The 27,580-nt window shown below is 36.5% G+C and overlaps 2 protein-coding genes, 2 long non-coding RNA genes and 1 other non-coding gene across 6 annotated transcripts; 3 read left to right on the forward strand and 2 right to left on the reverse strand.

The window, feature by feature from the left end:
- The first annotated feature begins 1,771 nt into the window (after positions 1–1,771).
- On the forward strand, positions 1,772–2,377 carry LOC121261552. Its single transcript, XM_041163980.1, has 2 exons — positions 1,772–1,909; positions 2,030–2,377. The coding sequence occupies exons 1-2, from the start codon at positions 1,888–1,890 to the stop codon at positions 2,338–2,340; spliced, it is 333 nt and encodes a 110-aa protein (XP_041019914.1). The 5' UTR covers positions 1,772–1,887; the 3' UTR covers positions 2,341–2,377.
- A 62-nt stretch (positions 2,378–2,439) lies between these two features.
- LOC121261553 lies at positions 2,440–4,070 on the forward strand. 2 transcript variants are annotated; one of them, XR_005939922.1, is made up of 4 exons: positions 2,440–2,698; positions 2,784–2,993; positions 3,067–3,399; positions 3,529–4,070. It is a non-coding gene; the product is annotated as an uncharacterized LOC121261553 (long non-coding RNA). The 2 variants fall into 2 exon arrangements; XR_005939921.1 differs by having other exon boundaries at positions 3,100–3,399; positions 3,529–4,069.
- A 170-nt stretch (positions 4,071–4,240) lies between these two features.
- On the forward strand, positions 4,241–7,972 carry LOC121261555. Its single transcript, XR_005939924.1, has 2 exons — positions 4,241–4,573; positions 6,574–7,972. It is a non-coding gene; the product is annotated as an uncharacterized LOC121261555 (long non-coding RNA).
- A 5,202-nt stretch (positions 7,973–13,174) lies between these two features.
- Positions 13,175–13,281, reverse strand: LOC121261765. Its single transcript, XR_005939987.1, has one exon. It is a non-coding gene; the product is annotated as a small nucleolar RNA R71 (small nucleolar RNA).
- Positions 13,282–21,928: 8,647 nt separating this feature from the next.
- Positions 21,929–26,260, reverse strand: LOC121261597 (GDSL esterase/lipase LTL1-like). The gene is made up of 5 exons (XM_041164043.1): positions 25,945–26,260; positions 25,713–25,840; positions 24,926–25,168; positions 23,874–24,126; positions 21,929–22,355 (listed from the first exon to the last, which is right to left on the reverse strand). Exons 1-5 carry the CDS (start codon positions 26,174–26,176, stop codon positions 22,123–22,125), a joined length of 1,089 nt encoding a protein of 362 aa, XP_041019977.1. The 5' UTR covers positions 26,177–26,260; the 3' UTR covers positions 21,929–22,122.
- Positions 26,261–27,580: the final 1,320 nt, after the last annotated feature.

Here is a 27,580-nt window from a genome sequence, read left to right on the forward strand (position 1 = left end):
AGCTTCAAACTGATATCGTCGCAACTCTATGCAAATTGGAAATGATATTTCCCCCTTCTTTTTTCTTTGTCATGGTCCACCTAGCTGTCCACTTACCGGCCATACTTGGGGGTCTAATACAATACAGGTGGATGTATCTATTTGAGAGGTATCTTGGCAAGTTCAAGCGATATGTTAAGAATAGAGCGCGTCCAGAAGGCTCAATAACCGAAGCCTACATTCACATCCAATGTCTGACTTTTTGCTCAATATATCTCCAAGATATTGAGATGAAGTATACTCGAATCGACCGCAACATTGATGGTGGAGAAGCGGAGAATATAGGAGGATTCAAGATTTTTAACCAGAAATTTCGGCCCATGGGCATGGCTTCGAACTTGCAATTATCAAATAAACTCCTTACAGAAGCCACCTGGTACGTCCTCAACAACTGCGATGAGATTGAACCCTACCTAAAGTAAGCATCCATTATCTCTAAAGTTCAAACTTATTTTCTTATGGATTTTTTGGGGACAACCCATTTATATCGTATGCCCAACACGTAACTTGCGTATATTGATTGCACGTTCATGTGTTCTCCAAATGCAAGGAGCACTACGAGAAATGTAATGAGCATAGTCCAAATTGTACTGACCGAACACATCAAACTGAGTTTCCAACTTGGTTCAAGAAACATGTAAGCTAGCTTGCTCCCTCCCTAGTTATTATTGAACCTGAATCTTTCCGACTAAGTTGAAGAAACTATAAGTAATTTCCAACAATATTGTTGTAGGTTCAGGATCAGCGAATCACCAACCCACTTGATGTGACCGTTGACCTGTATGCGTTAGCTTGTGGTCCTGAACATTATGTCGCATCCAATGCTGCTTGCATTATAAATGGCAAAAGATTCCATACGAAACAACGTGAACTTCAGCGGCGTACACAAAATTCAGGGGTGTTGATAACTGGTGATGAAAGTACTAATAATGTCGACTTCTACGTTGTTATTAATGATATCGTGGAATTACACTACATGGAGAGGCGTCGGGTGTACTTGTTTCTGTGTGGTTTGTTTGACGTGGGGGATCCAAGACGAGGGGTACGAGTTGATAACCATATGATCAGTATCAACATGGACAAGACTTGGTATAAGGATGAACCATTTGTGTTGGCATGCTAGGCGTCCGAGTGTTTTTACATCAGAGATATAAGGGCCCAAGAGATATGGTTTGTGGTGCAGAAGTACACGAATAGGAATGTATACGACATTCCACTAGTGCCAAGAGTGTTAGAAGCTATTGATGGAGAATCAAGTAATGATGATGCCTATCCATTATCATGTCCAGTGTCAACTCCACTAAATAGGAATGATATAGAACCTATGCGCATTGATGCACTAGAAGTCACTGGTCCAGTTAGCGAAGACATCAATTCATACAATTTCATTGATGATGGCATAGTTGCTTCTGGTTCAGGAGATGCTTATGCCGATGGGGAATATTTAGATGAAGAGGAATTAGACACAGACGGCGAGTCTAATTCAGAATAGACAACAAGCCGAATATTATATGCACTGAAGATACTAAGTTTCACTCCACTAATGGCCATGTTGCCAATAGATATCGTCTGGGAAGAATTACAAGTATGTTCATTTAAAATTCGTAATTACAAGTACAACCTTCTAATGTTTTGTTAAAAATTAATTTCACAGTTTATCTTATAACCTTATATTTGTTCTTTGGGATCTCTAAGTTAACTGTAACCACCAAATTGATATTACTGCATCTCAGGTGGGGGTAAAAAGGCATGGTGTCGCATTCAACTGGGAGCCAAAGTGACACGTGAAATAAGAGAGCCCGTTACTGAGCATAAAGTTGGACCATTCCCATCTTCAGTCTACTGGAAATGACGATTATCAATGTTCAAGGTAGATATTTCAACCCAACGTACTTTCTTATAGTACGTTTCTTGGATCCTGCATGCTAGTTCATTACAACTGATAGTGGCAACGTAATTTAACGGAAATTCTTTTGTCGTACAAATGCAGGTGATGCAAGGGGAGAAAGTTCCCGAGGAAAAGGTGTTGGAAGAGGTGTTCAGGCTAGAAGATTTGTCCCATACTCATGTAGAGCCCGTCGACCCCGAGGAGTTCGTATCAATTCATACCATAGCTCAACTTCAGATGCAGATAAGTCAGGCTCGGATGACTCAACGCAGCCTCCTAGTCATCCATGGGAGCCTCCATGTCCCATTCATCAGCCCCCACCCCATGCCAATATAGAATCCTCACTCGTAAGAGAACCTGAACCGAACAGAGAGGATATCGGTACGATCATCATTTGCGTGTTATTTCAATAATTGTTGTCTTTGAACCATATATGTGTAAACACCAAAGATTAAAAATCATCCTCACATAATAGTCAAATTTTTTTATGTTGTCTATACAAATGCAGCCGCCCCCACAGTGCCTACAACTACCCAGGAACATCCCAAACGTAGGCGTGGGCCTGCTAAGTGCACTGAGTTTGAGAAGATGAGAAAGTACAAAAAACTGCCGTTGAAGATCAATGACGGCGAGTCGACACCGTGTTGTCAGAACGCATCCATGTTCACGACACGGGTAACGCAAATAGTTAAATAGCACTGTGACATGAGTTATGCTAGATGGACCGATGTGCCACAGGCTCAAAAGAACGAGTTGATTGAACGTGTTCGGGTAAGACAGTTGTTATTTCATTTTGAACATTAAGGAAGTGGGCGTAGAATAAACGCTTCAATTAATGAAATGGTCATTCATGTAGGGTGACTTCGTGTTGGATTGGGATCTGGCGAATCATAGATTGATAGTCTTAAAGCAACTACGTAAGCGGTTCAATGCATTCCATCACGAATTACACAAAAAATATTTATCATACAAAACTCACGAAGAAGCATTGTCTTCTGGGAGTAGCATGGTCGACCCCATCGTCTGGGATAAGTTGTGTGCGAGGTGGGGAAGTGAAGACTTCACGGTATATATTGGTTATTCAAAATAAAAAAATCTATATAGTTAATAAGTCAGTATTTTCCTATCTTATTATGCAGTTGGTGTTGACTAACATTGTGTTTTAATTGCAGAAAATGTCAAGACAAAATCAGGAGAATAGAAAGAAGCTAACCAATAACCACATCGCAGACCGCAAATCCTTTGTTAGGATACTGGAGAAGGAGGTATAATCTTTTAACTGATTTATGCGGTCACTTGTATGGTCACAACCCTATTTCCGTAGAATCATGTTTCTGATTGATCATAGCTAACTATACAAATTCCACACTCTTGTAGTGGGCGACGAATGCGACTTTGGTGGAGTTTTGTAGGAGACTCACTGGTCAAAGAAGAACGGTAAATTTGTCACCTCAGCCACTGAAGACACCTATGTGAGTATGATCTTTATGTTAGGCTAGTTGCTGCACAAATAGAAGGTTCAATTACTTTATATTTGAAAGCGATAATTTATGAGGCATTACAAGACTAAACAATAACAAAAGGAAATTTTGCTCGTACAGAAAAAGATGGTTGACAAACTGGATGATCTAGAGCCTGAACAACGCACCGGTTAGGCAGCAGCGAGTGTATTTAGGGAGGTACTTGGGCATAGACCAGGATATGCCCAGGGGCTAGGGGAGATGGTCATCCCAGAGTCGACCAGACAACGGGACCGTGAACTAGAAAAAGAGTACTTTGCCTTGGTTGAACAATACAAGAAAGATGCCAACAACTACAAGAAAGATGATTTGAACTACAAGACGCAGCTTGATGAAATGAGGGATGAAATGTGCGCACTTCGTGAGAGGCAAAATGAAACTGATAACATGTTGAGGGAATTCTTTCAAAATTTCCCATCTTTCACTGAGTCTCTCCAGTCTCGTAGAGAGACTCAGTGAGCTACCATTAAGACGCATGGGAAGAGGTTTTTTGTGTATTTTGGGCACTTTTTGATGGTGGGAGATGGTGGGTGGCCATATATATATATATATAGTGAAGATGAAGGTTGTCTACTTTTGCATCGTTGGAGTCATTGGGCAGTTGAGGGAATTTTTGTCAGTGAAGGATTATGGTCGCGTGAAAGAGATGAAGGTTGATGGCATAGTTTTGTTTTCCATTGATTCTTTCTCCTAGATTTTTATTTTCTCTTCTTCGATCTGAGCATTTGCATGTGTTTAGTAAATAATGTATCCCTTTAGCTACAATATAACCACCTTGTAAATACTTCTTTTGCAGATACCATGCTCCACATAAGGACGTCTGCGAGTGGTTCAATAGGATAAGTTTTGATAAATATGGACGTACTTCAACCCCAGAGCAAACTGAGGGTGGTCAAGTAGCAGGTATGTTCACATGATACTGTTGGAGAACTATTGACTTTCGGATAACACAGTGCAGTAATTTTTTTTTTTTCATTTATTGTTTTTCTTTTTACATGTCCATATATTTATTGTTTTAGAGATGGGCCCAAACAATGATTCAGGCATTTTGTTTATCCTCCATCTTCCTCATGTTCAGTCGATCAATGAAGGTTGGTTAGTGACCTACGATGGAGGGTTGGGTAAGGTAATTCTTTTGTTCTTTCAAGTAGTGGTTGAAACCCACTGTGTTTCTAGTTCCCACGACATTCTTAGCACTTTCTTTTGTTGTTATTGTTAAATTTCCAATAAAAAGGGCTAGGACTATCAAATAAATAAATAAAATTCCGAAAATTGAACATTAAATTTTTTATTCCTTCAAGTGTTCTTCGACTGAGTGAGAACCCTTTATAGTTTGTTGGATATTATTAAACTATGTGGCAGAGATTCATTGATTGTTTTTTGCCATTAAGGACAAGAACCTTAACTTTTTTCCTTAGAATAGGCCTTAAACTGGACATAACTTTCCCATTTGATAAGACAATAGTTGATTGAATGAGTGTTGCTTAAACTGGATGTCACTGTTACTTCCCATCCTGGTTTTAAGTCTGCGTAGTAGGTTTATTTATTTTTTGGAGTTGCCATCTTGGAAATCTAATTCTATTGTTCAGTAAAATTTATTCTAGTGGTTTATGTAATTCGTGCTACACTATTTTGGATTAGGGTCTCGCAACTATGATTGGTTTTTGCACAATTTGCCCTGCATTTCTATTAATTCTGGTAGTTCGTGAAAGAAACAAGGTTGGAGTTGTGCGTGTATATGCATATATATACTCCCATTATAGACTTGGTTACACTATATATTGTGTTTTTTTATTGGTTTTGTAAGCTATTTTATCAAAAACTAATGTTTGTAGGCTACCATTCTCGTCAATATTTGCTGATTTACATCTTATTGACATTCTTGGTAGAGGAATCTGAAACAGACAGTGAATCTTCCCATGGTAAGCCTATATTCTTGCTTTTAGGGGTAGCACCATTTTTCTTTTTAATTTTCTGTCAAACTAACCCAGCCATCATCGATGAAAAAAGAAAAAAACAAAAGACTTGGAATACCTAATGTAATGTGATACTAATTTAAACATATGGGTAACATGATGTCATCTCATTAAGAATTAGGAGTAGAGTCGGCAGTGGTCCCTCAATCAGTTCTATGCAGTCTTCAAATAAAAAAGACCATTCGGAGTATGTTTCCAAACTGACTTTACAAAATAATAACTTGTACAATTAAAAAAAAAGGGAAAAGGCTTCTCGATGGTCAAGGGAGCAAATTCAAGCCATCACTTAGTTGACTGCTCCTCTAATGCTTAAATGAATTTACCTCCCTGGTCAAAGTCAGGTTACTGAGTGCATGAACATTTGGGATGCACCTATGAGTGGTTGAGTTTAGCTACTTTGACCAGTAAGTCAGGGTTGGCCTTGACAAAACCTTATGAACCAAGGGTCCATTCCTTGCCCAGTTCCCAAAATAAAAAGAAGCTGAATCCTCTTGAATAACGCATTGGCTTTCTTGCTGAATAATGGGAAGAAATTTGCATATATTCTGGACATATTGGTGAAAGCTGGAAGCTATTTTTAATGAACACTCCACTAATGCTTTTCCATGCACCCAAGGTAGGTGATTTCTCTCGATGACAATAAGACGCACAATTTCTAGCTTTATCACCTTTGAAGTTGGAATGGAAGAAATTCCTTAGACCACTAAAATGACATGTATACCTTCAAAGACTTACATTAATAACATTAGAAAAGTATGTGCTTCTTACATCCGATTTATTTTCTGAAATAATCTAATAGAATCCTCCAATCTAGTTTAGTGGTAAGCTTCATTTGTCTATACATGTAAAATATTTAACGGAAAATAGTTCCTATTTAGTGGCAATTTGTATGCAAATATTTGGATCGGAGATTTGTACTAATTCTGCAGTACTGAGGCCTGGAGGTTCTATTCGCATATCACTTCCTACTGTCATTCACAATTTTTCGTGACTGCTCAAGCATGGGATAATTGCAAATACATTGTTCACCTGTTCTCCTGTCTTTACATTTCATGATAGTTAACATTATATGGTGACATGCATAGCCACTGCCTTGGCATTCAGTTGCCAATTTTGAATAATTGCTCTCAGACTTTTTTGGGCTTTATAGGTGATATGTTTACAGAGGAACAAAGAATGAGTTGGTTGAATCAGCAGCTGAGATGCTCGGATGTCAGATTCATGGGAGTTGATATATTGACAAGCAAAGGAATGGCTGCTATGGTGAGATTTAATTCTTATGTGTTATATATACCAGTTGCATAGTGTTGTTATAATCACCTAACAGGAGATGGTTTTTTTATTTATTAGAATTATTGTTTTAAAAAAAAAAAACATCAATAACACAATATTGTGGAGGTCCAATTCCTTTATGGTGACCCATTTATATCGTCTCCTAGGCCTGCATACAACATCAATTTCTTTAACTCTTTCTAGACATTGATGGAGTCAAGGTACTTTGGGATCTCTCTTGCAACCTCACTTCATCTTGCTGACATACGGGCACCTCAAGCCTCAAAAGGCATCACAAAGCTATTTTTCAAGAGTTTGGATATTTCATACTTTCTAATATTTATTGTGATTGTTAAAATCTCCAATTGGATTAAATTAGCTCCTGTTAACAGTTATGTATAGGGTGCTGCTCCTCTATCTTTGTATGTAAAGTTGCTCATATACATCTTAGAGAAACTGGGCATGTAGTGTTTTTTCCCTTCCAATTGTTATATAGTTTTTCCCTTGCCTATTTTATTGTTTTTGCTTTATAATAGCTGAATGGAGTGTATATATCAAATTTGTTTAGTTTCCTCAGAAAAAAGGCTAAAGAATATGGGGTTTGATAAAAGTAGCAAAAGAAGTGGAGGGGAAGTGGGACAGGTGGGTGGTTTGGCATGGGATTCTACTTGGTTGTAGTTTTTTTATAAGACCCAACATGTAAATCTGGGTGTTGGATATTGGAAGTGATTGATGGATTACTCATATTGAGGTTTGCTTGCATGCTTCTGTTGCTGACATTATGTTGGTTTAAACAAGTAGAAGTTTTGTTAACTATAACTGGTCCTTTATATATAATTGTTATATGGTGTGTGCTGATATATTTTATCTATAATTGTCAGGATGGTGTTTGTCGAGATGGAAATATGAAATATCCCACGAGTATAAGGGCATTGATGCAATCTTGTAAGGAGCTGTTATGCCGACCCCTCATGTCCAAGTGCATATTGTTAGATCTGACTAGATATAATTTATAAAGATAGACGAGCAGCACATTTGACATATTGTGAATGATATATGCATTCTCAGTATTTAGTAGTTAAGTTGTAAGTTTTGGTTTTCGATTGGTCAACCCCAGTGTATAGCCCATAACTACATTAATGTGAATTCCCCACCTCAATGGATGAATTGAATGTCATTAATTTATTAAATTAGATGGAAATGGTTTGAAAAGGTCTGTCATGGAATCCTACATGTTCTCAAGGCATATATAGTGCAAGTTCAATCTTTTTCCTTTATGTTTCATGTTTCTAACTATTTAATATCATAAGGCATGGGTACTGCTGGATAAACACTAGGTATTTTATAGCAATGAAACAATATTATTTTACTTGATTATATTAAGTGCAGTTTATTTTATTAACAGTATATTTATCCTATTCCAGGTTAGTCACTAAAACAATATTACACCAAAGTAAGTTATAATTAATATTGTTTTAGTGACTGACTTGGAATAAGATAAATATATTGTTAATCAAATAAACTGTATTCCATTAGATGAAGTGTGCAAATGAAGCCCAGCCAACGTCTCTAGGTGTAGTGAAAAAAAAAAAAAATCAAAGAACCTTTTGTGGCGATTATTTGATCGCCGGAAATAGTGACTGAATATAGTCTACACCGCAGCGAATTAAATAATCGATACAAAACCTCAAATGCGGCAAGTTTTACGGGCCGGAAAAGAGTGCTCGTACAGGACGATGTTTATAGTGACGACAATCGTAATCGTTGCAATTAACTTTTAGCGGCGGCAAAAACCCTTTTGCGGCGATTACTCCTCCGTTGTAATAGCTTCAAATGTGACGAATGTGAGTATCGTTGAAAATGGGCGAAGATAATTACAGCGAATAAGTTGACATTAGCGACAATCAGGATTCGCGGCAAATAAAAATTAGCGGTGATAGTTTGATATCGCTGGTTATAACATGGATCACTTGCGGCGATTAAGTGAGCATTTGCGACGTAAATAGTCATTGGTATTGTTAAATTTCGGCGAATATGTCGGAACCTGATACCACCTATTTCGGCCTTTTTTTTATATGTTTTGTGGCGATATTTTATCGCTGCAAATAATCATTATTGCGGCGAATTTTTAAAATTGACGAAATAGAGCTAAAATGGCTTTAGGATATTGTCGAACTTGCGGCGATTTAAAAATCGCCGAAATAAATTAACACTAACGAAAAGTAGCCTTATTTGCGGTGGTTTTGAGCGTTAGAAAATGTCTCATTTCTTGTAGTGGTTGCCTATAACACATGCATGTTCATAAAAATCTTAGGCGCAACCCATGACCCACACTAACTAAAAGATAAGTTTATGATAGAGTTATCGAGGGAGAGAGAGAAACTAAGGGTTGTTAAGGTGTTGGGGTGGTGGGAAGTAGTTTACGGGGAGAGGGCAGTGCGTTGTGCTCCAACATAGGTTGGTGGTGGAACTAGCCGTGGCTTCACGGCTTCCCAGCGTGAATTGCTGTGCTTGGACTCCTTTGGCAACTGGGTGGTCCAATGGTGGAGAATGTCCGGCCGTCACGGTCTATCTTAAGCTTGGCCATGGTGGTGCACGCGTGTACCTGGGCTGGTAGTTTGCTGGTTGCTGGCTTACGTTGTCCATTTACGGTGCTGTATGTGAAGTGTTCTTGTCCTAGGTGGAGCTTTCATCAATGGGACTAGCTGAGTTACGGCTGACCAGGAGTGCAACCATGTCGTTACAAGTGTTAGAATATTACCATATACTTATTATAGAATATATTCATAGTATTTTAGTACGTATGGTAATATAACTTATTCTCTAACATATTTAGTTTATTATGTAAATCAATTAGTATTATTGATTTATTGTATTTCCATTCTTTCTCTAGCCTCATTCACCTATAAATAGAAGTATAGGTTATGTATTCAAGAACAATTAACAATAGCAAACATGTAGCCCTCAAAATCTCTTTCCTTCATTCTCTTTTTCATATCCTTTTCTATTTCATTATATTTTCTAACATAGTATCATAGAATACTCGATCCTAGTATCTCTCGTAGAATCGTTTGTGTCTACACTCCATCATTTTGCTACTAAGTGTGTTCCTTCACTCTGCTATTTACATAGCACACCAGGTTCAGTTTAACAGTCTTTAAACACTTGACATGTACAATTCTTGTTGGTATTTTTTAATAAAGTATATTTATTAGTAAGTTTTTTTTATACGACTGTTGCATTCCTTCATTTTTTTTTTTATGTTGAGGAAGAATTATACGGAGTCATTTTTTTAGGAAGATTTATACGGATTCATTTCTTTTCAGCAAATCAAAGTGAATAACCGAACAAACGCAAAAAATCTTCAACATTTGTTTTTAATGGGTATGGAAAAAAGATAGCCATTTGGATTGTTTTGGTGGTTTTCTAGAATCTAGGAGCACGACATGGCATTAACTACACATGGGATCTGAAAAACAAAACCAACATATAGTTTTTGAAAAAACAAGGCCTTAACAAGTAGAGTATTGGGGTGTACGAAAAATAGAGAAAGTAACTTTTTTGTCCATCACTTTACGTATAGTTAGAAGTCTTCCAAAGACAAAATAAGGTAGTGTTTAGAGATTATTGAGAATTTTTTAGACAACAGAAATCTATTATTTTTAAAGGAGCTTTGCACTCTATCACTTGTGCAGAGTTGGTTCGAGCAATACGACGATCAGTTTGGCTGTTGTATTATGGAGAAGACAAATCAAGAGGAGATCTACTACACCGATTCATTTGAAACTTTATATATCCCAAAGGGCTTGAATCTAATTAAAGAGAGTGAGATAATTTCCATGCCTCAATTGAAGCTGGTTTCGTTCGAATTTTCATTCATTGTAATTTTGTTTTATTACTGTGTATTTCCAAACAATTCTTTACACACCAGTTACGTCCTTTTTTCAGTTGGGTTTTTCTCATATCAGATCAACAATCGACTATATGAGTTGTTGTTGATATTTTGGCATAAGAGCCACCAATTTCCTAGTGTCTCTCGCAACATTTTTCTCCCTTTGTGTTTAAGTTTCATATTCATCATCTTATTTGGTGTTTTTTTTCCATTCACCACACGTTCTCTAGAGGCTTTCGACATACTTAATGGATCTTTGCCCGTGATAAGTATTATTTTTATGGGATTTTATCATTATTTTATTTATTAAAAGTGTCAATTTTCCTTTAATTCTATTTTATTTCTATATATTTTTCTTTATTTTCTTGGATTTGAAGGAATGAGAAGATTTAGTGCAAAAGAAGAGTATTTTGGTATAAAAGAAGAAACTACGGATCCAGATCGACGAGATCAAAAGAGAGCCAAGAAAATTTGGGCAAGGAGCCTTGTCTCGTGGGCAGCAAAAAGATTTCTCTTGCCCAAAAGGCGAGAAGACATTCCTCTCAGTAGGCGAGGAGACTCAATGGCAGCTAGGATTTGTGACAAGAGTTTGGCGCTGAGCAATATAATTTACTTCTTGGGTGTGAAGATATGGCGTAAGGCTCTGGGCGACTAGTCTAAATGACCAACTTAAAAGACCAACCTAAATGATATCTTGGGCAACAACGAGACAAAAGGCGAGCAGCTTTACCGCTCGGTCGGTTGGCGAGAGGGTTCTATCATCCCGATTGGGAGTCTTCCCACACTCATTCGTTTGTGACCTCCATACTGGTTATATTCAGCACACGACATCTACTAGTGGGATAATTCCTCCTGATCAATTTGCTGTTGACCACCAAATCCAAGTTCCGCAATTAATCTGTTGGCAAGCAAATCCTCCCAAGTTTCAAAATTTAAGCCGCATATCATTGAATCTTCAATTTTAGATAATTTCGATATTCTTGGGATAATTTCATTTTATATTAATATCTATCTTTGAAAACTATTTTCCAGATTTTCAGGCTAGATTGTAGTTGCATTTATTTTGTTTCCATATTTAAGTTTTGACATCTATTTAATCCCGTCTTGTGGGATGAATAGCGAGTTCTTGGAGTTTTTAGAGTCTAAGTTTTAAAGTAAAAATATTCCAGAGTTTATTATTTTATGTTTCTTCTAAGGATGCAGATCTGGGGGAGCAGAGGCGAGAGCCACATGCTTCATCAACTGATTCCAACGAAGAACATCAGTTTTATTGTTCTTCTTTTTAATTTCATCATGAACTAGTTTTATTTTCTAGAGTTTTGATGTAGCCTAGTAATAAACACACAATTTATATTCTAAGTTATTTTATTTTCAATATATCCATGATTGAGTGTTTATTCCTTATTGTTAATGCTTGCAATTTTTTAGCTAACTATTATTCGATCTATTGAATCACAATGAGACTAAGAGGTGAGTTGTGATTAAAACTCTAAGATTAAGCACCATTAGTTAAGCGAAAGTAGAGATACTTTACTACAATTAGTGTGATTTTCAAGAAAAATCTAAAGAATTTAATGAGTCTTCAATTTGTTAAATTCACATAGAGATATGTATTTATCGGTTGGAGATATTTTTGGAATTATTCGAGAGAAAATATTGAATAGTTAAGGGATTTTTATTATCAATTTGGGATAATTGGAATTCTATAATAAGGAAGAATAAATTATATGAGATTTGTTAGGTGAAATCAAATGCTCTAGATCTATTCTTATTATTTTTAAAATATTAATTTTAATGTTATTTTCTTCAGTTTAATTTAGATAATTCATTCTTCAAATTTCGGTTTTCCAAATAGTAATTAATTTAGTCAATTTCAATACGCAATAGCATAACTATTACCTGTGGGTTTGATATCCGTTTTCTTTAAAAAAAATTATTACTTGTTACGATTTTGTGCACTTGCAAATTTATTTTTAGCACAATAAGTTTTTGGCGTCGTTGTAGGGGAATAGTTATTTGTTATTGATATTGATACCAGCTAGATTTTTACTACTTTAGATTTTATTTTAGTTTATTTTATTTAAAAAAAATGGTTTAGATTAGATCTCCGTTTGGTTTTAAAAAAAAAAATGCATGCCCCAATCTAAATCATTAGAGCGTATACCTTTCGATCCCGGGATTGAAAGAACCTTACGTCGGATCAATGGCCGACTGGGAGCACAAGGCGTTAAGAGACTATGTGATGCCATCGGTTAATGGAGTAACATCTAGTATAAGGCGGCCAGCTATACAAGCCAATAACTTTGAGATCAAGCCAACCATCATTCAAATGATTCAACAAACCATCCAGTGTGGGGGACTTTCACAAGAGGATCCTAATATCCATATTGTAAATATCCTGAAAATTTGTGATACTTTTAAACACAATGGAATGACTGATGATGCAATCCGATTCAGACTTTTTCCTTTTTCACTTAGGAAAAAAGTAAAAGTTTGGTTGAACTTTTTGCCGCTCAGCATCATCACCACTTAGGAAGAGTTGGCACAAAAATGTTTAGCAAAATATTTCCCTCTAGCCAAGACAACAAAGTTAAGGAATAATATCACTACCTTCACCCAATTTGAGGGTGAATCATTATATGAGGTGTGGGAGAGATACAAAGATTTATTGCGCAAGTGTTCACATCACAACCTCCCCGCCTGGCTTCATGTATAGACTTTTACAATGGTCTGGAACCCATAAATCGATCTATGGTTGATGCGGTTGTGGGAGGAACATTAATAAGCAAGACCCATGAAGCCACATATGGACTTCTGGAAGAATTGACATCCAACAACTATCAATGGTCCACGGAGAGAGCAATGTTAAGAAAAACGGCTGGAGTCTTTGAACTTGATTCCATTACTACATTGGCGGTGCAGATGTCAAATCTATCACAACAATTAGGTAAGATGAATGTTAATTCTATTTAAACTAATGGTTTTTGTGATCATTGCGCAGAAAATCATGCAAGTATAGATTGCCAAGTGGGGAATCCTTTTATCCAACCGAGTCATGAACAAGCCCATTACGTGTCCAATTTCCAACATCAAAATAATCCTTATTCAAACATGTTCAATTCCAGATGGAGAAATCATCCTAACTTTTCATGGAGCAATAATCGAGGGCTACTTAAACCAACTCAACAGTTTCCACAACAAGAGAAGAAGCTGACACTTCAGTATATGTTCATGCAGTACATGCAAAAGACTGATATGGTGATCCAAAACAACATGGCTTCAATCCACAATCTTGAGGCACAAATAGGTCAGCTCTCAAACATGCTTATCGAGAAGACAACAGAGACTCTACTGAGCAACATTGTGACCAATCTGAAGGAGCATGTCAAAGCCATAACATTAAGAAGTGGGTGGACATATGACTAGCCATAAACGGTAAATACCGAGCGAGATGTAGAAGTTGCAAAAAATGTGGAGTCCAAGAAGAAGGAAACTGAGTACGAGGTGAAAGAAATCGATCGGGATGTGACCGACCGGCATGGCTAAAATGACTAAGAAGAATAAAGCGGTTGCAAAACCCAAAGCCAACCGCCATCTCTCTACAGTTGGTAGATAGATCTATTAAATACCCGAGGAGACTCAATAAGGACGTATTGGTGAAAGTTGATAAGTTCATCATCCCGGCTGACTTCATTGTACTTGATATGGAGGAGTATGAGGAGATCCCTTTGATACTGGGCCGACCATTCCTTGTGACGAGGAAAACTTTAATTGATGTCCAGCAAGAGAAACTTATTTTGAGGGTTGACGAGGAATATGTCACTTTTAACATATTTAAATCATTGGAATTTCCTTCCGAGATCCATTCTTGTTTTCAAATACGCGACCGAGATGTGGTCACGAAGGATGAGGCTTATGGAGGTGAATTTCTAAAGCTACCACTTGAGGTATGTCTTACTCACTTTACATCTATTGAATATGAAGATGAAGAGGTTAGGGAGTGTAAGAGATATTTGGAGGCTACACCATCCTTTCCTCCTTCAATAAAACCGAAAGTAGAAGAGCTAAATTCATCTCATCTGACACCTCCAAGGAACCACCCAAGCCTGAACTCAAACCGTTTCCATCAAATTTAAGGTACGTTTTTTTAGGCTAGGATTCTACTTTTCCAGTTATTATTAATAGTTCTTTGAGTGATGTAGAAGAAGAGAAGTTGCTGAGAGTCTTGCGGGAACACAAAATGGCCTTGGGTTAGACCATCTCGGACATCAGAGGAATGAGTCCTTCAATTTACATGCACAAGATTTTAATGGAGGATAATTTTAAATTGATCGTCCAACCCCAGAGGAGACTGAACTCATCAATGCAAGAAGTGGTGCATAAAGAAGTATTAAAACTTTTAGATGCTTGAATCATTTATACAATCTCAAATAGTGTATGGGTAAGTCTAGTGCAAGTCGTCCTAAAGAAATGAGGAATAACTGTGACCAAGAATGACAATAACGAACTCATACCAACGAGGATGGTTACGGGATGACGAGTTTAAATAGACTATCGAAAACTGAATGATACAACTCGAAAAGACCATTTTTCATTACCTTTTATTGATCAAATGCTAGAAAAACTTGACGGATACGCTTATTACAATCAAATTGTCATTGCACCCGAGGATCAAGAGAATACCACTTTCACCTGTCCTTATGATACTTTTGCATATAGGTGGATGCCTTTTGGTCTTTGCAACGCACCAGCCAAAAATGCATGATGTCCATCTTTTCGGATATGGTGGAAAAATTTCTAGAAGTCTTCATGAATGACTTCACAATTTTTGGTGACTCTTTTAATAATTGCATGTCTAATTTATCTTTGGTTTTGTAGAGATGCAATAAGACAAATCTTGTTTTAAATTGAAAAAAATGCCACTTCATGGTCGATGAGGGAATAGTGCTTGGCCACTGCATTTCTTTCAAGGGAATTGATGTCGACTTAGCAAAAATAGAAGTTATTGACAAATTACCACCACTGACCAATATGAAGGGCGTGAGGAGCTTCTTGGGTCAAGTCGGGTTCTATCGCCAGTTTATTAAGGATTTTTTCCAAATTATTAAACCTCGCTGCAATCTGTTGATTAAAGATACTCGGTTTGAATTTTTTGATAAATGCTTGCATGCTTTTGAAATATTGAAAAAGAAATTAGTTTTAATACCTATCATTGTATCACCAGATTGGAATCTACCTTTTGAATTAATATGCGATGCTAGTGATTATTTTATAGGGGCTGTTTTGGAGCAGAGAAAAGATATGATTTTTCATGTTATTTATAATGCAAGTTGGACGTTAACAAAAGCTCGACTTAATTATGCTACTACTGAAAAGGAATTGTTACGAGTTGTATTTTCCTTTGACAAATTTCGTTCTTATTTGATAAGTTCAGAGGTGGTCGTCTACACCTATCATTCAGCTCTTAAATACTTGTTGTCGAAGAGGAATGCCAAACCAAGACTGTTAAGATGAATTTTGCTATTACAAGAGTTTGATTTGGAAATAAAATATAAGAAAGGTACCAAGAATGTAGTGGCTAACCACTTGTCTTGTCTTGAGCTTAAAGAGACAACTGGCGAGGAGAAATTTTCAATTAATGAGACCTTCCCAGATGATCAATTAATGGCTATACAAGTTATTCCATGGTATGCCGACATGGTAAATTATTTGGTATCCAGAATTCTACCGGTCGAAATGACATATCAACAAAAGAAGAAGTTATTCTCCGACCTGAAATATTATTTTTGGGAGGAACCTTTTCTATACCGGCACTGTGCGTACCAGATAATCAGGAGATGTGTGCTCGAGAAGGAGATGGCGAGCATACTCAGACATTGGCACTCATTGGAAGCGGGTTGCCACTTTGGTGCAGCAAAAACAATAGCGAAAGTTTTAAAATGTGGCTTTTATTGGCCGACTATTTTTAAAAACTCTTTTAATTTTGTTAATTTATGTGACCATTGTATAGTTTTTCTGCATTGCATGCATTTCATGTTTATCATTCTTTATGCATAGTCTATCTTTGTGCACGTTGATTGTCTAACTTACTGAGATTTCAAGTAAATCTCATGCTTTGTGGACCCCACTATCATTGAAATGATAGAAGTTGTAGATGCAGATCGACCCAATGGACCAGTGGATGAAGAGGATTGAGGAGGAAACTGACGTCAATGGGAGACTTGATCTTATTTTGATATTTCTAGGCCTAACCCTTCATGCCATAGAGTGCATGAAGCAATTGGTTTAGATTTTTTTTGGAAATTTGGTATTTTGTACTAAGATTAAGCTACCTGATGATTTGAACTTATGGTTTAATCAATATTATTGGGATGCTTTTAGTTATTTTGGCATAAGTTCATTTTCAGCCTTACTTTCCGCTGCGATTATTGCATATTGCTAACTGAATTTCTAAGATGCATTGCATACTAACTATCATGTATAAGGGTATGTAATCTTGTATTGTATGTCCAGATGCTCTAAATCTCTGTTACATCTCAAGTGGAGGTTGGGGCCATTACATGTTGTTTGTGCATGTGTGTGTGTGTGTGTGTGTGTGTGTAGGAGCAAAGGAGCATATATGTGCATTGTGTGAAAGTGTGAGGTAGCCGAGCAAAGAATTAGACCTCTACTTTTAATAGCTCTAGAAATGTAATCAAGGTATGGTTATAGTTTCATAGTGTATAGTGTTCGGTTTTAGTCCTATAAATTATGTTTATAAGTGAATTCCTATGGTTATAAAAAGCTCTAGTTGAAATAAACACCCAAGGTGGGCCCTACAAGCAACGGATGGAACCCTTGAGGTTCTCGAGTTGGCTCCAATGGGGCAACAAGGAGGGGCTTTTGCCTTAAAAGTAGAAAGAGTTCTAAGCTTCCTTCTGTGAAGTGGTATTTTTTTTTTAGTGAAAAGAGATGGAAGTAGAATAAGGGTTGGGGGCTGAGTGGTACTAAGTCAAAATCAAGGAGTCTAAATATAATTTTGACCTTCATCAAAGCCTTAATAGCAAAGTCAAGCATCTTGGTCAACTTCCTAAATTACTTGTACCTCTTCTTTGAAATTTGTCAACCAATGCTATAGGCTCATTGATTTGTGCTCTCTTGCATACAATAAGCACAACAATGTTCCAATAGAATTTGCAAATTTAGGTAAGTTAATCTATGGCTATGCTTGTGAACGTGTGATGTATGATTGTATTTTTTGCACAATGTATAAGTTCCTTATTATATCACGAGCATGCTTTTATGAAAGCTGCATCACTTTCTAAAAAATACGTGGTGGTTGGGTCACGACCCTAAGCTGAGATGGGAATAGTATAGGTTCAGTTGAGAAAACGAAGATCAGGGTGCTTGAGCCACTTTTGACTTAACGGACAAAGATTGGGTGTCTCTTGTCTACTTTAGAGGAGTGTATATGTTAGAACTCTAGGATCATATATAGTCTATTTCAGGGTCTCTAGCGAATACTTATCTTTCTAATGTTTTTATATAATACTGCTCAAATAGCAGCATCTAGACCTTTGAGCATTATGTCAAAAGCATTCAAATGTCTACAAATAGCATTCACCTATCAAAAACACTTTCAAAGTTGTTAAGGTTGTATCCAAGTGCAAATCAATCAATACAAGTGCTAGCGTACACTACGATCTAACAATGACTGTGCTTCGCATCCGGAAATGGAGGAATTATTCATGCCCTCAAAGCCTTCTCAACAATTATTTACACTTCAAATACAAATTATATTTACATTTTGATGTTTTTTCTTTCTTCTTTTCTTTAAGTATAAATATTTTTTCTTTCAAATCTTATGGTTGCCATTCTTAAGGACGGCATTTTTTGTGCTAAAAAGAAAACATTTAACTGGATTATATGTTTTTGTTATGGACGTGTTTCAAAGCTCTATGCACATAATCACCTACAACCAAAGAGAAATGGGGGTTGGGGGTTCGTGGGAATGTCTTTGATGCCTAAGTCAGTAAAGGTAGTGGAGATTACTCTAGTCGTAAAAGAAGATGGGTCTCGTTGTTATACATGGGTGATATAAATAAAGCCCCTGATGTATTCTATTTGATACGATAACCGCCCGGGTGTTAATTGAAATTTAATTTGTGAGATATATGTGCTTCACTCACTAAGGATAAACTGATAACCTCTCTCCTGAGGGTCTTGGGTAGTTATCCATCCGGTGATAACCACTTATATCCTTCCAGACAATCAAATTATCGATTCAAGACTTATTGGGTTAGGCTAGTGTTTGGGCCCATGACATGGCTCAGAAGGCCCTCAAAGAGGGAAAGGGTTAAAGCCCTTCCAGTTACCCTGCGAAGTCTCATCATGCGCGGCGTGATAGGACCTGTAATCATGGCGACGCTTCATTACCTAGATTTCTGTCATTTCATACTGTCTTGTCAAGGCATTGTTTCCATTTCTCGCCCCTACACATACCCCCTTTCAGTTACTTACTCTTCTTGAACACTCATTTTCTTTACTCTCCCTTTTTGCATTCACTCCTTCTCTCAAACATTCCGCTTCCTTGTGCTTCCTCCTAGTTTCCTTCTGAATCAATGGCTTCCTCCAAACCCAAATTCCCTTCTTCATCCCACGGAGATAGGTCTTCATGACCCCACGACCCTCCTTGCTCCAAGGAGGTGGTCATTAACCCTTCTTCTGAAGGGGTGCTTACTCCTCGTTCAATCTTCTAAGGCCATCAATGGGCTTGATTGTCTCCCATCGCAAGTTGGATTCTGCAAGGGACAACTATAACATTCTAGACTCTGTGGCTTTGGGTCTGCATGAGCAACGCCGTGGAGCTGTCGATATGAGGGGTATGGCTATTTTTGTGGCCCTGTATTTGGCCATGTTCTCGATGGGGCTCCGTTTTCCTTTGTCTGTCCGGTGCGTGATGTACTGGACTTTCTAGTTCTTGTGCCATATAAGCTCGTGCCTAATGCATGGAGGATTTTGATGGCTTGTTACGTTCTTTGGCAACGAGTTTTGGAACCCACAAGAAATGATTATCCTGACATTACCACTCGCAAATTTCTTTTTTTGCATGGTTTCAAGCATTTAGAAGTGAATCTTTGCAGTTTTAGGGCTCACAAAAAATTGAATGTAGCAGGAGGGTGCCTCCACCGCATAACTCTGGCAATGGGTGTAGCGGGAGGATGCCTTGATCGTAACCTTGGCAACAAGAGTGTAGTGGAAGAATGCCTCGACCACGTAACTCTGGCAATAGGTGTAGCAAGAGGATACCTTGACCATGTAACCTTGGCGATAAGAGTGTAGCGAGAGGATGTCTCGACTGCGTAACTCTGGCGATGGGTGTAGCGGGAGGATGCCTCGACCGCGTAACTATGGCTATGAGAGTGTAGCAGGAGGATGCCTCGACCACGTAACTCTGTCGATGGGTGTAGCAGGAGGATGTCTTGACTGCGTAACCTTGGCGATAAAAGTGTAACAGGAGAATGCCTCAACCACGTAAGAGTGTACTGGGCATGTGAAAAGCACACCGGTTGTAGGACAAGTTGTCCCACATATGGCACCAACTGTTATGGATGTGTTTTACAACTCTACGCACGCAATCACTTGCAACCAAAGAGAAATGAGGCTTGCGGGTTCGTGGGAACACCTCTAATCCCTAAGTTAGTAAAGACAGCAAAGATTTCTCTAGTCGTAGAAAACTATGGGTCTCGTTGTCATACCTAGGTGATATAAATAGAGTCCCTAACGTCTTCTGTTTGATACGATAACCACTTGGGGGTTATTTAAAATTCAAGTTGCAAGATATAGGAGCTTCACTTGCTAAGGATAAACTGATAACCTTTTGCATGAGGTTCTTGATTAGTTATACTTTCGATGATAACCGCTTATATCATTCCAGACAATCAAATCCTCAATTCAAGGCTTATTGGGTTAGGCTAGTGTTCGGGCCTATGACATGACCCAGCAGGCTCCCGAAGAGGGAAAGGGTTAAAGCCCTTCTAGTTTCATTCCTACAATTTTTGTAGTGAGCGGAGCTTTAAGGAAAAATTTCTAATTTTATTCCAAATGGAATTAATGTTTTATAGATGATTTTTATTTGGTATCAAATTAAACAATTTCGCCCAAGCTCGGAAATGTTGCAACATGGTAACCATTGGGTGCTTTTTACAGCAATAACTATTACGCATACTGATTAAGTGGACAGCCTTGTCAGAAAGTGTAGCATTTGAGTCACATCTTGTGACGAATTGGTAACATCTCTATTCTGAGCTTCTAAATTTAGTAGGGTCAATTTGTTAAAATTAGAAAAGTTCTATTTATTATTATTTTTATCATCATGCTCTCAATATCTCTTTATATGACACTAAATAATTGACTCACAAATGAAATATAATAAATAATTTTCAATTATTAAGGCCTGGTTTGATTTCACAAAACTTTCAAACCATCTCATCTCAACATCCAAACACCATTCAAACATAAACATTTTTCAATTCAAGATTTTATAATTTTCAATTTTTTCATCTAATCATTACCTAATCATTATAACGTTTTTAAATTTCCAAACAAAATTAAAAAAACAATTCAACATTTTCAAATCTCAAAACAAAAATAATATTAAAAAATTATATTGTACCATTCTTTTAACTTTATAATTTTTTTATTCAACTTTTTCTCTCATTTCCCAAAATTCCATAAAGATCTTAACTCAAATCATTTCACTACTATTTATAAATTATCTCACTTTTATTTGTAAATTTTTCATCTGATCTGATTTATGTAACCAAACGAGACTAAATGCCATATTATGGAATGGTTGTTTAATGATTGAAGGATAATAGTTAAAGGCACAGTGGGTAATATTAATCTTAGTTAAAGCCAAGGAGGAATATCATTGTCGTTTATCTTCAGACTTTGAATTACTAGTACTTGATTTAAAGAAACCAAATTTCGCAAAGAAATTTGCGTGTGGAGAAATTTCCAACATATGAATAGTTTGGATTGTAATCTGAGTTTTTCTCTGTATTGACCAGTTACAACTATAGCTTCGATTTCATGAATGAAATAAATTATATTTCCTATACCAAAAAAAAAAAAAATTAAAGAAACGAAATTGATCTCCATAGAGGGAAATCCTAATGCAGAAAGCAATCGCAGGTACGTTAATCTTGGAGCCTCAAAATGGCAAGCATACATAATGATTTTCTTATATAGAAGCTAAGAACAGAATGACCTTGACTTGCATTCTAGATCAATATATAGTTTATCAACGTTCCAAAACTTAACTAGAAAGAGAGCGTGATATGTAATGGGGTAGGCAATAAAGCTGCTAACATGGTTTCACAGGGCATATAATTAAGAGTAGCATTTAGGATTAATTTATTAGCAAATGCCAATAATTAATCGGATCGACAAGAAAGTTTTCATGATCAGGACCATAAGAAAAACAATGACTGCTTAACTAAGAATGAAGAAATTAATGTTTGTAAAGAGCAGATGATGCATGGAAGATGAAGGTCAGGTCCTGGAGTCCAATGCTATAATGGTGCTGAGATTCATGGGGTTCATGTACTTGGTGGATCCAGTCATGAAGGTATCTACGATAAGTCTGTTGGCCTTTTCAGATGGATGGAATGGATCCCAAAACGCAAACAGATCTCTGTTTGGGCACAGATTGGAGGCTGGCGTGCATAGTCCTATCCCATTGTACGGTCCTTGCCCGCAGCATGCTACCTTTGATGTGATAAATCCTGCCCCAAACCATGCATGATAATCATGAGATACACATACACATATATATATATATATAACTATTACAGATACAAAGAGATTATACAAAAGTAAACTTACAAACTGACATGATTTTATGAAATCCATTAGATCTATTTTACAACAAAAATAACTTTACATTAATCTGATGTACCACATTAAGTCACGTTTGTTTATGAATTTATTTTTGTGTAATTTTTGTGTAGCTAAAGTATTTTCTATATATATATATATATATATATATATATATATATGAAGAAGCTTACGTTGCTGAAAGGGTTGTTTAGTTCATATTTTCTTACCCATATACATTTTATTGTTAACTTGGAAAAAATAGAGAACTAAAACCAGCCTTCCGCGACAGATCAGGAAGACCCTTTGCTTTCCATTTTTATATTGAACTTTTGCAAACAGGGTAAGTTTTATTTGAAGAATTTTGAAAATAGAAAAATAAACACCACAGGGAGTATTATTAAAAAAAAAAAAAAAAAAAGATGGGCATGGAAAAACAGTATAGAAAATCTAAAAATCTGTTGCCCAAACACATGAGAACCGAATGAGATATTCTCCAATTGTTTGACTAATTAGGTGATCTAATATCAACAGATGGACACTCATGTAGATTTCATACCATTTGAAAGTTCTACATAACCTTAAATATTATTGAAGCTACAGGATATTATATATATATATATCTCTCTCTCTCTAAAATGTGTTTGGCTTACATTCAATAAAAAGTAGAATAAAATGCTCATATAATATTTATCATCTTAAATGTGTTTGGATTCTAATAACTACTTTAAATCCGAATCCATCGGTAGATATATATATCCTGTAGTTTTTAAAGAATCACACAGCTATGCAAAAAGTACTCTCATCTTGCATGCCTGCCTTTTCAATGCGACATTTACTTCCAGCGGGCCCGTAATTAATTGCGTTTTCAATATCTTTATCTGCTTACCAAACCACCATAGAGGTGGTTGCATCTACCTTTTTTGAAATACGTTTCAGCATGCATGCATTCATTCATGCATTTGAGAGTAATGGATTTTAAAGAAAGAAATTTTTTTCTCATTATTTATTATATATTCACCGCATATCTACACTTCATATTTCATAAAAAATATCTTTATATTTTATAAAAAATATCTTACACCTTATAAAAAAATTATAAATATAAAATATAATAGTGACTGATGTATAATAAATTCCTTAAAACAAACAAATTAAACATCCCGCCATGCGAACTAGAGTACTGTCGCAAAATTTAATTCTATAACTTTTTTCCAGCAACCCTCTTAATATCCTCATATTTTGAAGTGTGTGAAACGTGTTCTTATCTATATATGTTAGATCATGTGATTAATTTTTAGGATTAATACCAGCTTAATTCATCATGTAAATTATATATTTTGCCGGAAAGTTTTAAAAAAATAGAAGCAAAATGGAAGAAATCGATGCACGCATGCAGTTTGTCGATCAAGTACGTACGAACGTACCATAAGCTTGAGGATCACTGATAAAATCCAGGTGCATTTCGAAGGCATTTGCGGTAACAAAGACATCAGAACCAATCTCGGAGTTTAGCTGATTGATGAGTTGAACGAGTTGGGGATTGAACAAGTTGGCAGCTCGTTGAATCTCGACCGCGCACTCCCCATTTCGGCTGTGCAATGCCAATTCTGCTGGTACACATCCTATTGGTCCCGTACCTGTTACCAAAACCCTCCGTGCTCCCAACTCGTATAATCTCTGCATGTACGTATTTCATGTCAGTTTAAGAAAATAGTATAAATGTTTATTTATTGTCAGTTATTTATTATAAAATTATAATTTTTTTTATTAAAATAAATTTATTTTTATCACAAATAATCATTCTTATAATCTAAATAATTTTTTTTTTTATAAATATTCGTTTTTCTTACCATAAAATATGAGGATAAAATCTTTATATATATATATATATACATATACATGCATGATCTCCAATATGAAAGTATTAATGAAAATGCGGAAAAATGACAAAATAATGTCTTATCATAACTAGGCTTAATCTTTCTACCATAAATGGTGCATAAACATGTCCCCACTTCATTATTCTCTCCCAACTTTCTTGTGACTCTGGTGCTATGCAATTTATAATGGTCTTACAAATTAACTAAGTGCATTAAATTCAATGTCGACACTACGTACGTACATGCAAATGAAAGTAATGGGGCTTTTGGCGCCCCAAATCTAACGGGAAAGTGAAATCTACATTTAATATATGAGTGATGCTACAATGCAATCGTAGAGACATTAAATTTAATATATGAGTGAGGATACAATTATCATTTCTCTTAATATATATAGATCGATATATATGAGATTTTTTTTTTTTTTTTTTTTATAACAATATGTATAAGAACTTAATTTGTACGTGAATGCAGTAACTTGCACCCACGAAGCTTTTTCATCAAAGTAGGTTTATAGCCATACTAACCAGAGTGAATTAATGTTATATACAATTAATTTAAATTTACAGCAATGAGCATCATCATGAGTTGCTTACCACTAGAATTTTCCGGTACTCGGAAATGAGATAGACAACGTAGTTGGGGAGTGCAAATTGACGAGATCTTGCAGAGTAAGGGACCAAGTAATAATTGTTCACGAAATCGTTGCCTCCGAGGGTAATGAGGACGAGCGCCTCATTCACAAGCCGTCGAGTTTGCTCAGGCCCGATAAGAGCGCTCACACGTTGCTGGTACTGCTGAAAGTAGGCCAGTTGTTGGGATATTCGTATAATGTTTAGCTGCAAATATTTGAAGATACAATTTTTGCATCCTGATAACGTTAGTAACATATACATTATAATTAAGCTCATCACGTTCCGAACTTAAATTTCTTACAGTTTCACACAAAAAAAAAGAAAAGAAAAGAAAAAAACAACAGCAATAACAATAGAGATCGCTTGGAGTACTCGATGGGTCTAGAGTCTAAAAGAGATAGGCACATGTATTAGAACACATTAATTATAGAGCATTTCTACTTAGGATTGGAATAACTCTAAGACATTATTGTCCAAAAAATTTTTTTTCACAAAGTTTTACTTGCCGACGTGATCTCCTGATAAAAGGTTTGTTTTTTTTCTCACGAACAGCTTTCGTATCATCAGCTAATTATTTGCTACGATAGTATATCTTAAAAAAAAAATTGGTGAAAAAATACCATATTTCTTGAAGTGACTATGGGGTCCATTTCATGGATCTGTTTTTCTCCCAGTACTCTAGATTTTAGAGTTCGATCAATAACTATATATAGAGAATCTAAATCCCATCAACATAAAGTGGACTCACAAATTGGACTCCTGTGTCGTTGAGAATTCCAATCCCAGCAGAAGCAAAGTTAGCACCCACTAGTAGATTCTGTCCAGTGAGCTGAGGGCTCAAGTATGGCAACGTGGGCTCCGAGCCAATCTTCTCACCTGAAAATGATATTTACAGATTAAAAAAAAAAAAAAAACATTAATCTGTTGAAAACAAGAAACGGGTAGCTGAGTGAAGTAAACCCAAAAGCACGCATACATACTGATGAGATCAGGCATGTTAAGGCCATTGGAAAAGCGACCAGTGGCTCTGCGTGTTGGATGGTCAATGCCATAAGGGTAATTGTCAGCACGGGCAGTGGTGGCAAGGTAGTCATTGTTGCCATTATCGACAAGTGAATCTCCGAAAACAAAGAAAGCACGAGCCTCAGCTTGAGACGAAATGCTGCTCAATGCTGTTACCAAACATGAAAGAAAAACCAGAAGGGTGTCCATAGATCGATCGAGATCGTTAACGACGTTAAGTCAGATCTCAGTGTTGTTACTGGCTGGAGGCTCGTGTCAATGAATCATGAGTGCTAGTGCTAGCTTTATATAATAAAATTCAAACACATTAGGTCAATTATTCAAGTCACAATAAATTCCTTCTACAACCCTCAACGGGGAACGTACAGGACCACCATATATACATATAAAATAAGGGGGATAGTAAGGGTAGCTCCAGTATCTTTATGGGAAATTAAATTTAGCATTGCAACTTTAATGAAATTAGATCTCAGTCCGGGTTAGCAACGTACGTGCATATTCAGAATTTCCATTAGTGGATACATGTGATCGATCATATATATGCTCTGGGGATAAGAACGAGCATGCAGGAGCTTAGGCACTCCATATGCGTCAGATTTTTGCCTACTTTATTCCGTGTCTCAAAAAAGTTGATAAAATTTTCTTTAGGCTGCATTTGGATGGTAAAGTGTGATGAAATTTGAATATTGACACAGAAATTTGATTGCATCAGTATCAAAAATATTTTCACTCACATTGTACAATGATTTGTATGGAAATAAATATAAATTTACAGAGTCTATTCTAAAAACAAATGCTAGAATTAAGGTTGTAATCTTCTAGCTGTTACGGAGTTAATGACTTGTGGTTTTGTAGCTGTTACAACTAAGATTTGTGCCTAACAATCAGCTTGCATGATATTCTGCTTGATTTAAGGAGTCTCCCTTTATATGCCTCCGCAAGATGGAGCTGTCATCGGCTAAGCCAATCTTGTTTCTTAGAATTTATGTGCGTTGGTGTGACAATGGTTTGGTCAGTAGGTCCGCAAACTGATCTTGAGTGTTGATGTGATGAACATTAAGGCCTCATTTAGATTCGAAACTCACCTCAACTCATCTCATTTCATCATTAGAACTTTCTCAAATTCTCATACAAAATATAATAAAAATTCAACCTTTTCAAATAAAAAATAATAATAATTAAAAATAATATTCTAACAATATTTTATTCAACTCATCTAAAAGCATCTCAACTCATCTCTAAGGTGGAGTACAATCATCAAAATTGCCTACCCAGCATTGGAGTATATCATAAGATTGAAAGTGGAGCTTTTTCTAATGTGGATTCCATGGAAAATAGTTTGCTTCAAGCAGTGAAGGAGTCGCTTTGCAGCTGCCCAATGAGTAATGATAGGTTTGTGCATAAATTGTGAGAGTTTATTAACTGAAAAAGAAATATTCGGATGGGTGAGAGATAAATATTGAAGAACACCAATGACACGTCGAAAGTCAGTCCTGTCAACAGAGGATGTGCCATCAACCAACTTGAGAGTTGTGCCTGTGGACAGCGGAGTAGAAATATCTTTAGCACCAGTCATGTTGGTTTTAGATAGGA

The sequence above is a fragment of the Juglans microcarpa x Juglans regia genome, chromosome 4D, assembly GCF_004785595.1.
Source record: "Juglans microcarpa x Juglans regia isolate MS1-56 chromosome 4D, Jm3101_v1.0, whole genome shotgun sequence".
Taxonomy (NCBI): domain Eukaryota; kingdom Viridiplantae; phylum Streptophyta; class Magnoliopsida; order Fagales; family Juglandaceae; genus Juglans; species Juglans microcarpa x Juglans regia.